At 38.5% G+C, this 14,510-nt stretch overlaps 1 protein-coding gene across 1 annotated transcript in view; it reads right to left on the reverse strand.

Moving 5' to 3' along the window:
• Window positions 1-13,517, reverse strand: part of LOC147581840 (uncharacterized) — a 56,394-nt gene extending 42,877 nt beyond the window's left edge. Inside the window, exon 1 of the mRNA XM_086702962.1 lies at window positions 13,431-13,517. Coding sequence (XP_086559088.1) covers window positions 13,431-13,517 — 87 coding nt within the window. The remainder of the gene's footprint in view (window positions 1-13,430) is intronic.
• Between the last annotated feature and the right edge of the window lie 993 nt (window positions 13,518-14,510).

Genomic DNA, 14,510 nt, shown 5'->3' on the forward strand with positions numbered 1-14,510 from the left:
AATCCTGACTCCATCCCTTATCAAGTGTGTGACTTTGGGCATGCAACTTAACTCTCTCTGTATCCGTTTCCTCCTGTATTAAACACCTTCTGAAATAAAAGGGTTGTTGTGAGGATTAAATGAGATATGAGGTACTAGGTGTCCAGCTGGCGATTACTATTACCAATAATAAACCATTTACTTCCAGAAGTTTTTCTTGATTAGAAATACATAAGTAATTATATGCCTTCTTATATTGAATAACATGTGGATAATATTGTATTCACATGTGTTCGATATAAATATCTGCATGTTCCCTTAGCTGTTTATATTATAATTGGGGAAATGATCTTTAAGGTCACCTCCTCCTCATTTCATCTTTGAAACCTCTCCCTCTGTTGTAACAGGTGGTTCTTGTCTATCTGGAATCATACTTGGCTTGCAGTTGGTTTTGCAACAGGCCCTGAACCTTTTCTTGCCAACTTCTTTCTCTGCACCCTCACTCCACCCTTAACCACGGCAGCATGTGTTAATTTAGAAGAACATACATTACTCCACTTGGCTATTGTGACTTTTCAATAGCAAAAGGAAGCAAAATTCTGCAGGTCTCCAATTGTGAAATATGTTAATGAGATTTTATATTGTTGATTTAAAAAAAAAAAAACACCTTCTTGCTTAGTTGCTGTTTCTGGGAAAGAAAAATAGTGAGCACAATCAGTTGTTTACTGCACATTAGTGCATATTGATATGGGTAACTCAGAGCCAGCTTTTATTAATTGTGTGCCTTCTTGAGATTCTTCCTATAGGTGTGGGTAATCTATTTTTAAAAGGCAATTTGTTGTTGTTTTAACATAAATTATTGCCAAATTCCTTACTGTTTTTTCTGAAACTAGAAATAACAGCACTGGATCCACACAGAGAAATTCTTGCTTCCTTAACGGAGAGTGAGAGAGAGAGAGAGAAAAAAAAAAAAAAGACTAATAGAACAAGTTCCACAACATGCATTCTGTGTTAGAAAATTGACTTGATTGGCCTGGGCACCTGCTGTCTAACTCAGTTGCTCAACTCAGTCTCTAAGCTTCTTAGGGTGGGGGCAGCTTCCTGACTGCTCCGTCCATCAAAGAGCTGACAACAGCAGCTTGCTTTACAATGCAAATTTCTTATATTGTACTAACAAAACAGAACAAAACAAAGCCAAAAAAAGAAAAGAAGGTGCATTCTTAATTTCCTCCCCACCTGCAGAATAGGAAATTTTGTTTAAGGACTTGATATTCTCTTTAACAGATAGAAATTATTGTGATATATATTGCTTTGGAAGAATTATAGCAGTTTAACAAAAACATTAAATCATGGCCTGTTGTTTCCCATTTCCAAAAACATATTTCTGAAGACGTGATAAAGATTCTCTGCATGCTTAAAAGACAATTGACCTTCAGACAGCACAGCAGTCATTGCTCTTAGGGGCTTTCTTGTTTCTCTCATCTGGTAACATTACTGCACACCATACTAAGGTACATATTTAACATAGGTAGAATGTGAATTTTAAAAGTTTCCAATAAATGAAACATTTAGACATAACACTAACTTGTTGGTACAAGTTAGTATTATTACTAAAAACCATTATTGTCTAAGGCCAGGGATCATACTGTCATGAGATCTTGGTAATTCTTCTTATATTAATATGATTTCTATTTTTTTCTGACTTTATTTCTATAATTTATCTTTCTATAATTTGGAAATTTTTAAGAAACAGATACACATGATAGAATACTAACTTACTCAAGTCAGGAGCTAGTCAATGTGTATACTGATATGATGGGGGCAAAGTGAAATGTCAAATAAAACTCAAAAGTCTAATCTTGTTAAAACATTGCTAAAGGCATTATAAAAATATTAGGATCATTCGTGGGACAAACATCATGGAAATGCTTTCAGAAGTATTGCAAATACGTTGCTAATATCAATCTCTTTTTTCCTCATGAAATCTGATTTCACATTCTAGTAACCACTTTCTTTATTGTCATCCAAATTTGGTAACGCATGAAATACCTCCCTTTCTTACGAGAGAATAATTTTTCAACTTTAATGGTGAACCTCAATAATAAATAAATTTTAACTATTGGTAGTTACCTCAACACCACTTTACATTTATATCGTACTTTATAGACTTCAAGGCATCTTTTTATACACTAAACAATAGTTTTATTTGGTAAAGTCATGCTGTTATGTTTAATATTCAAAATCATATGCCATATTCCAATTGGCATTGAATTCAATTCCAACCCTATGAAATACGAGTTTAAGTGATTTTCTCAAGGTCATTCAGCCTGTAAATAGAGGAAGCAGCACCTCTTTAACTCAAGTTGTGTGAATCCAAGTTCAGGCCTAATTCATTACACCAAAATTAGCCATATATCTTTTCCTGCTCAGCTTCCTCTAAATTTTTTTCTTGCTATTAATAGTACCAACTGATCTAGGAATCCTCCCTTCAAAACTCACAATAATTTCCCATTATTCTTTGTTACTTAGAAAAATGGTCTCAGCATTTACATTTACTCATATTTAGCACTCCAAAGGGAATACGATTGGCTAAATACTGGCTATGCACCAAGCATGGGAATAATTGTTTTACATTTATTATCTCTTTTAATTTACTACTTATTAAAAGCTAATAATGTAGGTATCATCTTATTGAGAGTTAAGGATTGAGTAATTTGGTTGGGATTAAATATTAAAGAGCTGGAACTAAGGTCTAAATCTAGGTTTGTCTGATTCTAAAGCTCATGTTCTTGCAAACTAACATTGTCCTGTCTCCCCACTTTAGCAGCTATAGATGTCCATGTTTATACCATAAGTTCTTCACGCAGCAGTTTTTAGCAGTAACATCAGTATTCCCCCATCTCCTTCATTCATATATATGTATATTTAAATATTTTTGTCTAAATCTCTACTTGGTATTTCTCATTATTTAGTCTCTACTCTGTTTCTTTAGTTTCCATTTCAGGCTAGGAAGTTGGCATGCTCGAACTCTTTGGAACAATGATTACATTTGTGTAATAAACATGATGCCACAGCCTTGTCCAACCCCGCCCCCCACCACTGTAACGTAAGTCTCCCCCCCCATCCAACAAATTGTTTGCAAAGATAAGTTCTGCTATCTGTTTTCAGTATTGATGTGGTAAAAGAGAATTGCACCCTTGATTTGCTCCTGACTTCCTTGAATGACTTGTGAGTTCATTCCCGCCAACAGGGAAACTGGCAGGTGTAAAGAGCGCCACCTACTGAAATCGTTACTAAGACATGGGTCTTTGGGGATAAAATGCTCAGAATGGGATAGCACCAAAGCATTCCATTGGGAAAATGAATCAGAATCACCTGTGGAGCACTTAAAAAATATGCATAACTATGTTCCACTTCAATACCCTTACCAGTCTCTTGGAGATTCTGAGTAATGAGGTCTGGGATGGGGCTGGAGTAGCAGTATTTTTTAAAAGATTCATGGACGATCACGTGTACAATTTGCTTAAAAATCACGGGTGTACTTCCTATGTGAATATTAATAGGCACACAATGTTGTCGTTCATAGAGAGTCCCATGACAGAGAGCAAATAGTGTGTATCCCTCTATAGTCTAGTAAAGCCTTCACACCTTTGCAAAGATCCAATGAAGCTGACCGTGACTCTCCTTCTGTATTTCAGGTTGATTGAATTCATCTAAGTTCTCTCGTGACAGGCTAAAAAAAAAAAAAAAAATCTCCTTTGAGGAAAAGATAAATAATTAGCAGCCTAAGAATGACTCAGATTATCAGCAGTGAAAAAGAAAGATTAGGGTAAAATGTAAGTGATAGTACTGATACCCTGATGCAATGGGGAGAAAGATGATTGCAAGTTGCCAGAGTTCAATTTGTGAAGAATATTTTGGGATTTGTATTCCCATGGGATACTGAATTGGTCGATCTTTGTCACACTTTTTTTCTAAAAATTTTAAACCATTTTTTAAGCTAGGTAATTAAACTAGCTTACCAATTTCACTTTTCTCCCAAATAATGGCCATGTAATAGTTTATGAATGTCTTACATAGCTCCATGCTAGCTATTAGTGTAGTGCTTCTAGAAGGAAGAGCTACAGAGATTAAACTAATTTGAGGCCCGTGTTTGATTCCTCCCTGTCTTATAGATACTCTGCATGAAAAAAAGAGAAAAAATTAAAAAGGAAATAGGATAGCTATTATTTGACATCCAATTTTCCTCAAATATTCTCAAGCATGTTATGTTTCATTCTTTCTAGAGATGAGTGAGAAAGTCTAATGAGATCTGACTCATGCTAACTCAGAGCTAGGGTGCAGGAGGGGCTGAGTAGTTTCCTGCAAAACTCTTCACTACCAACCTCTGTTTAATTTGTTTTCTTATTTTACATCTTAGAGTACAATATTGTTACTATTTGGCAGGACACCTTCTTGATCTGTCAGTAATTAGGCATGCCTCTAAGGTGAATATGTGTTGATTTTCAAACACATATTCTGACACTTCACAATGACGTTGTTCCCAAGAAACTAAAGTATATCCAAGCAAGGAACACAAAGTAAGCGAATCTGAAAGAAAGATTGGAGTCAAAGGGGAAAAGAAACGCACACACACACACACACACACACACACACACACACACGCACACACACACACACACACACACACACACAATCAGAACATCAAAAACAAATCCTAAAGGAACATTTCATTAGTGGATCCCTAACTTTTATTGCCCTGAAATATTATGATCATTGACTCTAGTTAGACTGGGTAGGGAGAGGGAAGGAAGTGAGAACTATTGGAGACAGGTGTGTTTAGTGTGGGGCTGGTGGCTGTCAGGTGGGTACAATCTTAGTGATGATAGGAATACATTTTTATGAAGGAAACTTTCTTAAATCTTCTGAAACCATAAAACATCAATAGGGACTTTCTACTAGTGAAAAAGAACTGAAAGAACTTCTGTCTTTACCAGAAAAAGGTAAAGTCATAATTTTGATGAATGAGGACTGCTGTTCAAGGTAAAAGTAGTAGGAACTCACAAAATAGATATTCAAAATATTTAGAAAGCGTAAGTAGTAAAAGCATCATTATTGAAAGTGGTAAACTGAATCTAAGTAAATGACATGGTCTAAAATTGTAGTCTAGATGCTGCTAATGAAAACCTAGCAAGAAAACTTTAATATTACCTATCTCATTTAGTATTTACAATTATTTTGAAAAATAGATGCGACAGTTATGACCCAACTTATTGGAACAAAATATTAACACTGGAGAACATGTGCTTAACACATGAGGGGACATGACAGAGAGATTAAGTAACTTGCCCAGGGTCACACAGCAGGTGATAAATTCTCAGATTTAAGTCTTCTTCAGTATTCTCTTCAGAAGCTAAAGGGAAACAAATAAACCAACTTTAATTCCTTCCTTGAGGCAGAAAAGAAGCGCTGATCAACTTGTGACATTGTATCTTAGGATGATACATTTTCATTCCTTGTCTTTGCTCACCCAGATGGAGGAGAATGCTACATTTAGGAAAAATGTGTTTAGTGTATTTTTTTAAGGTAGGTTATCCGTTGTGGTAGGAATTCTGTTCATTGCAAATGTGAAGTGAGAGCTAATCTAGTCCCTAAAAACATTTCTAAGGGAGAGAATAACACATTACTCAAAGGTAAGGAAGATAAAACATTGGAGCTCTTCCTTGATTTCTTCTCGGGCCACAGAGAAAGCTGTTTGGAGTATGAGTGTATGTAATTAAAGAAGCAGACTAGGGGCGACTGGGTGGCTCGGTTGGGCATCCGACTTCGGCTCAGGTCACCATCCCACGGTCTGTGAGTTCGGGCCCTGTGCTGACAGCCCAGAGCCTGGAGCCTGCCTCGGATTCTATGACTCTCTCTCTCCCTGCCCCTCCCCCACTCATGCTCTGTCTCTCTCTGTCCCAAAAATAAATAAACATTAGAAAAAAAGAAGCAAACTTGTTGGACAAAAAGACACAGCCTCACATTTTCATAAAAAGCAAAAAAAAATTTTTTTTAAATATCTGAAATTCACATGAACAATTCCCTTTTTATTGTATAGGGCTGGAGAGAGTGGGGTTTGGTTGATTTAGTTTAAGTCAGACTTCAAACTCACAGATTTTCTAAGGAAAACAAAACTCAGAATGAAACTTCATGCACACAGTCTGGAGTAAACGAACTGTTTTCTCTAAATCATTTCATGAAAAGACAAGTTTCGTGCAATTTTAGCAAGTAACAGTGCCCTCCCAACAGGGCTGCTTGCCAAGCAAAAAAAACACCTTACTACATATCCTAGATCTTTAGAAAAAAATAATGTAGAATAAATTTATGATAGAATTGTTAATTCTTGGTGACAATAGTTATTTTACTTGCTAGCATACATCTTTAGTTTTGAATTTTTAGAGACTTCATGCATGGTAGCCTATGTGGAGGGCACTGGTTTTGGTAGTAATACATAAAAATCAGAGACATAGCTTTGGGTGACAAGAGAAATAAAGTCCCAACTAAAGGACCTTTTGTATTGCTTTGTTGTTCAGGAAAGGGTTGTGCTATGAACTGGATGTTGGAGAGAAGCTTACAAAAGGTCTTGAGATGAATGAAAACTAATCTAGTTGGGACATCTTCTCAGAAATGTTAAAAAGAAAAGAAACAACTTTAGAAATGAAGGATTGTTAGTTTCACTTTCCATTGCATAAATGGTTGTTCAGGTCTGAATTTCTTTTCTTCTTTTTTTTTTTTTAAGTTTTTTTTAACGTTTATTTATTTTTGAGACAGAGAGAGACAGAGCATGAACGGGGGAGGGTCAGAGAGAGAGGGAGACACAGAATCTGAAGCAGGCTCCAGGCTCTGAGCTGTCAGCACACAGCCCGAAGTGGGGCTCGAACTCACATACCGCGAGATCGTGACCTGAGCCGAAGTCGGACGCCCAACCTACTGAGCTACCCAGGCGCCCCACAGGTCTGAATTTCTAATTCATCTTAGTTTATGGTGGTACTTGAGATACTGGTGTGTATTTGTACTTCAATGTTCCCATTCTTGAGAGGCGGTTTAATCAGGGCATGACCAAACTGAGTCAAACTGCATCGTTATGGGGGTCTGTTCAGGAAATCCTCAAACACAGAAGGATCAAAAGTGAATGGAAATACCATCATAGAATGTCCCTCAAAAGAGCGTTATGAGAACAACATTATATTCTCATTCTTGTTCTGCATGGGTGGTGACATTTCCCATGCTCTACTTTCTCAGCCTTATTGTTTAAAATTAAACACATGTAGTGATGGACCACAGCAGTGTTCTCAATCCAATATACTCCTATTTCTTCTCTCATTCAGCGATATAATAGTGAACATGATGGGTCTCCTGCCCTCACAGAGTATAGTCAAGGGGGAAAACAGACATGTGAATGGGCCATGAAAACATGGTAAGATGTGTGAACAAAAAATGTGAGGATGCAATAGGCAATATGCAATATTTGAAGGTTCAGAGAAAATATCCCTTAAGAGTAAGATTACATATGAGATCTTAAGAATAAATGGGAATTATTAAGTCTAGGCAGAAACTCAGAGAAGAGTATTTGGTAGAGATAAAAAGAGTCTATCAAGAAGCAGGGCATGACAAAGCATGACATATTTGGGAAAAAAACAAAAAACAAAAAGACAAACGTTCCAGATGCCATGTTTAGAAAGCCAAGAGCAAGAGGGTGAACTCTCAGACTTCAGCAGTGTGCAGGGAGCAGGGTTATGATCATGAGGGTTAGTATAAATCATAGTGAAGAGTTTGGATTGTGGCCTAAGTTGCAATGGGAAATCAATAACGGGGTTTAAAAGAGAAGAAATGATTTGGGCTTTGGAAATACCTTGGTTGTTGCAGTGGGGAGAACAGATTGAGAGAACATGACAGCAGATGCTAGGAACCAGTGAGGAGACAGGAGAAGTACGTTAGGAAAAATTAGAGTGGTCTGGGTTAGAGATTAGGCAACAGGAAGGAGAGAATTGGAGAGGTTCGTGGATATCACAGACTTAGAAGAAATGGAGCAGAGTAACTAGTACTTTGAAGCAGGGGTAAGGCCGAAGCAGGGCTCAAGGATGTCACCCAGGTTTCCGACCTGGCCAAAGAGATGGTTGTTGGTGACTTTCAGTCGAGATAGAAACAATGGGAAGAGAAGAGGGCATGCAAGTAGGAGTTTGGGGGCCGTGGGAAAAAAGCAATCATAAAAAAAGTTACATTGAGACACCTGAAGGTTGCCATCTGAGAATGTGAGAATCCAAGCAGTTGGATAGCTGAGCCTGAAATCTTGAAACCAGATTCAGACTGGAGTTACAAACGTGTGACCCTTCTGCATCAGGATGGCAGCTGAGGAGGAAAACTTTGTGCCCTGAGAAGAAAAGCGGAGCTCTTAGGAAGGAAACAGAGGAACACCACCCTTGAGTTCTGACAGAAAGACGAGCGCCCAGAGGAGGAAGGCAGAGGTGGGTGGTATTGTGGGAGCGAACGAGCTTCACGAAGGAGGTCTGACCTGTTAGCAATGCCACATACTACTGAGCTATCACCAGAGACAAGTAATGAGAAGTGTGCCTTGGGTAGGACAGTGGGGTGTTCACTGCAATCTTGGGCAAGGTACGATTCAGCTGAAGACCAGGCCTAACAGAAGCCAGGTTGCCTGAGGCTGAAGGATAAACAGGAAGGGAGGATGAGGAGGTAGGGAGTACAAATGACTATTTAAAGGTTAGCTCAAGAGGGGAGGAAGGAGATAGCAAAGTTAAGAACAGAGGGATATAGGCATGAGGAAAGAATTTTTTAAGCTGGAAAAGACTTGAACATGTTTAAATGGGAGAGATCAAATTGAGGTAGGTGGTTAAAGATGCAGAAAAGAAGATAAAACTTCTTATACAAGGTCCCTAAAAGGTGAGGTCTTTTAACAAACTATACAAATGATCCCAGAAAGTATAGTCTTAAAGGTGAGGGTCTTTAAAAAATTTTTTTAATGTTTATTTATTTTGGAGAGAGAGAGCACAAGCAGGGGAGGGGCACAGAGAGAGGGGGCAGAAGATCTGAAGCAGGCCTTGTGCCTATAGCAAGGAGTCCGGTGTGAGGCTCAAACTCACCTACCACAAGATCATAACTTGAGCTGAAGTTGGACACTCGACCGACTGAGGCACCCAGGTGCCCCAAAGGAGGTCTTTTAAAAGATTATTCTGCTGAGAAGCTGAGGTGGGGGATTGGCCAATCCGTTCAGTGTGAAGTTTTCTTTACATTTCTTATAGTTCAGGTAGGGTGTAGTCCATGGTTACCGACAGAGGTTAAAAGAGTTCATTTCACTGTGCCCTACCTCCCTCTCCCTCTGTAGTGGGTCCCAGAGACTATCTTCCTGAGTTTTATCATTGCTTTGTAGAGAGGGAGGAATGGGGTCCGTGAAATGCATTATGAATAAATGCTGATGTTTTGGACAAGGCTGGGTGGGTCTGTTAGATAATTTAAAGTTCTAGAAGTCAGAGCTTCCTTTAAAACACGAGGGTGTATTGTAAAACACTATAGGTAATATCTGAATAAAGTTATCCTAAGGTGGCATGGGGATCTCCTGTAAGGTGATGTGAAGTCATGGCTATGATTTCTAATTCATACTTCGTACTATAGCGACAGGTCTGTGATCCAAGAATAATCATAAGAATACATATCAAATGTTGATTGTCTACCTAGAGCTGAACACAAACTATAGAAGACTTTTATATTCTAACAAGAATCCGGCCAGGTAGATATCATTATTTTTAGTTTATAGATAAGTAAAGGCTCAGAGGGAATAAATAAGTTGCTTACAAAGGGCTAGTAAATGGCTCTACCTGCACTACAACCCAGGCTTGTCTGTTCCAGGGTGTGAACCTTTTGCATTGAGTACCATGATGCATATTGCAGAAATCATTAAATTAAATTTATGTAAATAATTAAAATTATTCTTGCTCTGAATTCCTTTCTTATTCATGTGTTATGCAACTAAACTATCTCCTCTGTTCGAAAATAGTGAACAGCTAACATAGGGAAAAATTGGTATTGGTATACAAGGGAGAGAGAGTTGGAGGAAAACAGGATCCCGAAATACAGAGATCGGGGGTGTAGCTCAATGGTAGAGCATTTAACTGCAGAAATACAGAGATGAATGGGAGGAAAAAAAAATCGTTATTCCCAGCATCACATATTCCTTTTGCTTGCTCATTTCTTCGTGCACTTTGTTTATTCATTCAATGAATAATATTTTTAAATTTACAGAGATATTTTATCCTCGTAGAGCTCAAATAATAACATAATTAAATACTTACTTGCAGTTATGACAAGCCCTACAAAGGAGAAGTTCAGAGGCTGTGGGGGAAGATAAAAGGAAGGGAAAACTCAGTGAAGAAGTCAACTTAAGCTTTCCTTGAGGAAGTGATAATTGAGCCGACTTTTGAAAAATAAGCAGAAATGAACCAATCAAAGAAGGCATGAGGAGAGGCGTCTTGTTCTAGGCAGAGGGAATTATACATGGGAAGGTCCAAAAGCAGGAAGAGACATGGCATAAGGCCAGTGTGGCTGGAGCTCAAAAAGCAAGTAGGAGAATGTAATTAAATGAGATTCCATAAGGTAGGAGACAGAGGCCAGAACATGCAAGGCCTTGTGGATCATATGCAAGGCCTTGTGGATCATATTAAGTATTCTTTTTTATAATTATGTATTGTTTTTTATCTGCTCAGGGCTTCACCTCTCCCCTCCTTTTGTCAGGCAATGAATTACATATGATTTACCCTTGGGGAACCAATCTTTAAACCATGAATGTCAGGGAGAACTAGTCTACCATGAGTTTCAAGGGTGAGCACATGTTAAACCAGCCTTGGCCAATCAGAGAATAACCTTCTTGTCTCCCTACAGGAACTGTTACAAGAGGGAAGCATACAACTCAAGCCAGGCCAGTCAGAACCAATAGGGCTAACTGACAGCCTTTTGCAGGTGTTGTTGCAGAAAAAATATTCTCTTTCTGTGGGGATTGCTGGCTTTGTGGGATGTAAAGCTCAAACTATGGCAACCAGAAGGGGGAAGCTCAATTCTCTCAAAGGAAATGTCTCTCCTACAGTATAGCCAACACAGAGGAAAGCCGAGTTGAGAGATGAAGAGATAGGTCCAGTTGACATAAATGAACAGATCTACTCCATAAATTTTTAATTTTGTGTAACGGTAAATTTCTCTTGGCAGGCAAGCCTGTTTGAGATATATTTTAGTCACACAGATCTGGAAGAGTCTTGATTTATTTTTTTAAATATGGTACAAGAATTGAAGTGTGGTAGGTAACAGACTCTAAAATGTGGAGTTAGCCGAATGTTGTTAGGGAAGACGCAATGATGACCTCTCTTTCTTTAGCTGAGAAATTAACGCAGCAGCTGATTAACTTGCTACTGGGGCATTTTGAGACTTAGATCCCAGGCCTTTGAGAGTAGGGATTCGAGGGCATGTTTGAGAAAAAATCTGGAATGTATTGACTCCTTCTTGTAAGGTTTAGGGAAGTCCCTAATGAAAGGAGCAAACTGTAGTTAAAGCTGGTTTGTCTGGAAGCAGTGAAAACACTCAAGAGCAGCCCTTTACCCCTTATCCTGAAATCCCAAACAGCCAAGAGTCAGAAGTACTTTAACTGTTTGGAATTTACAAAGTCAGGTCCTTTCCTCCAATTTAAATTTAGTGGTAGCAGAGTTGGGGAGGGTAGAATGAAATTGGAAAATGAGATTGAAACCAGAAGCCCTACCCACTCCTGTTGACAGAACTTCAAAGTCAATAGTTAGAAGACAGACACAACCTGATTGGAATCGAGAATCAAGGATTAGGCCTCAATACCAACTGTGGCTTTTGTTGCTAACTCACCGAATTTACTGGAAACAAATAGATTGTAGAGTTTACCAAGCTTTTAAGGAACTTGGGTTACCAGAGAAACTCAAACACCCATAAACGCAGGGGTGTGATTGCTCAACCTACAAGGCAATCCTTAGTGGGGATCTTTAAGCCACACTAACAGAAACAGCACTGTTAGATATGATAATCAGAAAGTAAATATTTCTCAGTGCCTTTCTCAGCTGTGGCCATACAGGACAAATCACAAGGGAAATCATCCCAGAAAACAGGTCCAAGAGCAGACAGAAGAGACCCCCAAGAAATTCACTTTGAAACCAAAACAAGGGGTCCTTCTCCTCCTGTCCAGCAAGGTAGTATGTATGCATATAGTAGATTGCATACTGCCCCTCCTCCCATTTCTCCTTTTTCAAGTAAGAAGTTTTTATGGTAGCTATTTTGTGTCCTCCTCATAAATGTATATTATGTTTGTTGGAGATAGTTAAACATCTCATTTTACAATAGGTTTCTTAACCATGAGGAAAGCACATTAGAGAGTCTGGACTCAGGCTGGATGCAGTAAGCCGGATAAAACTTGAGTGGTACTGGTATACATATGTTTTTGATTCCATCTGATATTATTGCCTAATGTAGGCCTGGGGAATTCCAAAAATTTAGGTATAAGAAAAATAAATGTGGATGTTGTGTACCCAGAAAGTGAACTATAATAGCTGTCTGTGTTTTGGCCTATCCAGAATCCAATTTCTCATAGGTTCACTCCCTGATTTTCTCAGGGGAACTATTCTCCCCTCCCCACCCACCGCCCTTCCATCACAGGGACCAGGTGAATCTAACTTCACGTTCAGCCTCAGAAGGCCAACACTGACATGGACCTGGCCAATCAGAACATTGTAAACCTCTGGGACACCTGGGTGACTCAGTTAAGGGTTGGACTCTTGGTTTCAGCTCAGGTCATGATCTCATGGTTCGTGGGATCGAGCCCCGAATCATGCTCTGCACTGACAGTTTGGAGCCTGTTTGGGATTCTCTGTCTCCCTCACTCTCTGCCCCTCCCCTGCTTATGCGCTGTCTCAAAATAAGCAAACATTTAAAAAATTAAAAACAACAACAACACTGTAAACCTCTGATTTTAGTGATTGGTTCTGGACATCTGAACCACATGTTCATACCTAGGCCAGTTAAATCAAAAGCAATGAGGCAGTTCTGGGGAGGAGGCGTTTTATTTCTGCTGAGATTGCTGCAAATATAGAATATAAGCTTGGAGTTTCTAGCACCTATCATAAATGAAGAACCTACCTAGCAACAGGGATACAATAGACAGAATAAGAGCAGAGAGAGAGTGAGACTCAGTCCTGGTGATAGTGTTGGAGCCATTTCATCTGGGTGAATCTAAAGATAATCTATCCTTGATATTTTTTATTATGTGAGTCCCCTGCCCTTCAACATTTTTTGGAGGAAGGGGAAATTTAGCTTATGTTGGGTTTTTTTCCTTCCCAACTGAAAGAGTTTTTAATTCAAGAGCAATGGGATGTCATGAAATGGTTTTTTACCAGGAGAGGAATGTGATGAGACTTGAGATTTTTGAAGATGAGGCTTTGATTGAGTAACTCTTCTTGAAGGAACACCACTAACGCCATTCCCGTGTCATTCCCAAAAAGTAATAAAGAAGACAAATCAGTTGGCTTACTGGTTGTACCTATATTGCACCCAGTGTTTGTAAAGAGACCAAATATAACTGTGGTTAGGGGTCATTACTGGAGACAAGGTAGATGAATATTGAGTACACATCATTTTGTTTATTCTTCTTTAGGTTTATTCTTCAAAGTAATCTCCCTTTACTTTGCATAGAACTGTATCCATGAACACTTTTATACATTTACCAAGCCGGTTAACATTTCACAGATGACTAATTTCTGGTTCATTTGATGGTTGTGAATTAAAGGTTTGAGAAGACAGTTGGTAGGACTCCTTTCTCTTTAAGATAGAAATATATTAAGCGTTTTTTATGAAAAGATAGAAAGGAACAGGCCCATTAATTGCTATAATTATCTATAGCAAAATAAAGAATGATTGGCATTGATTATGTCACATGTATATGAAATATTGGGAATTTTCTAATGAAGTTAGAAGTGTCTGGCTGTCTTCTGGCACATTGCATAAACTAACCTGTTTTTTAAAATGTCTTTTAATTTTAGCCAATAGGTAAAAGTAAAGTATACAACTTATATATCACATTTTTAAAGGAATTTTGTTGCCCTCTATTTCATCTCCTTGCCCCACTATGGCCCAGATTGTGCACATGATGGTATGAGCCAATGTTGACCATAATCCTTACAGATGAGGCCAACACTTAAGAGGAGGCAGACTAACAATGGAGAACTAACTTGGATCCTCAAATGACCTCCTGGAGTGGAGCCACCTACTCACCTTGGGCCACAGATGAGAAATAAAATAAACTCTGTTTTATCTAAAGCATGGTATTTTGGTAGCTCTTTATTATATCAGTTCAGCATGTACTTTAATTATATATCCATCAAATACAATGGATTACTATTTCCAAATAATCAGTGGTGTGTGTGTGTGTGTGTGTGTGTAGCAGATAAGGTGACCAAAAGCTAAACAAAACCCAA

The sequence above is a fragment of the Puma concolor genome, chromosome B1 (assembly GCF_028749965.1).
Source record: "Puma concolor isolate L17-30 chromosome B1, mPumCon1.1.hap2, whole genome shotgun sequence".
Taxonomy (NCBI): Eukaryota; Metazoa; Chordata; class Mammalia; order Carnivora; family Felidae; genus Puma; species Puma concolor.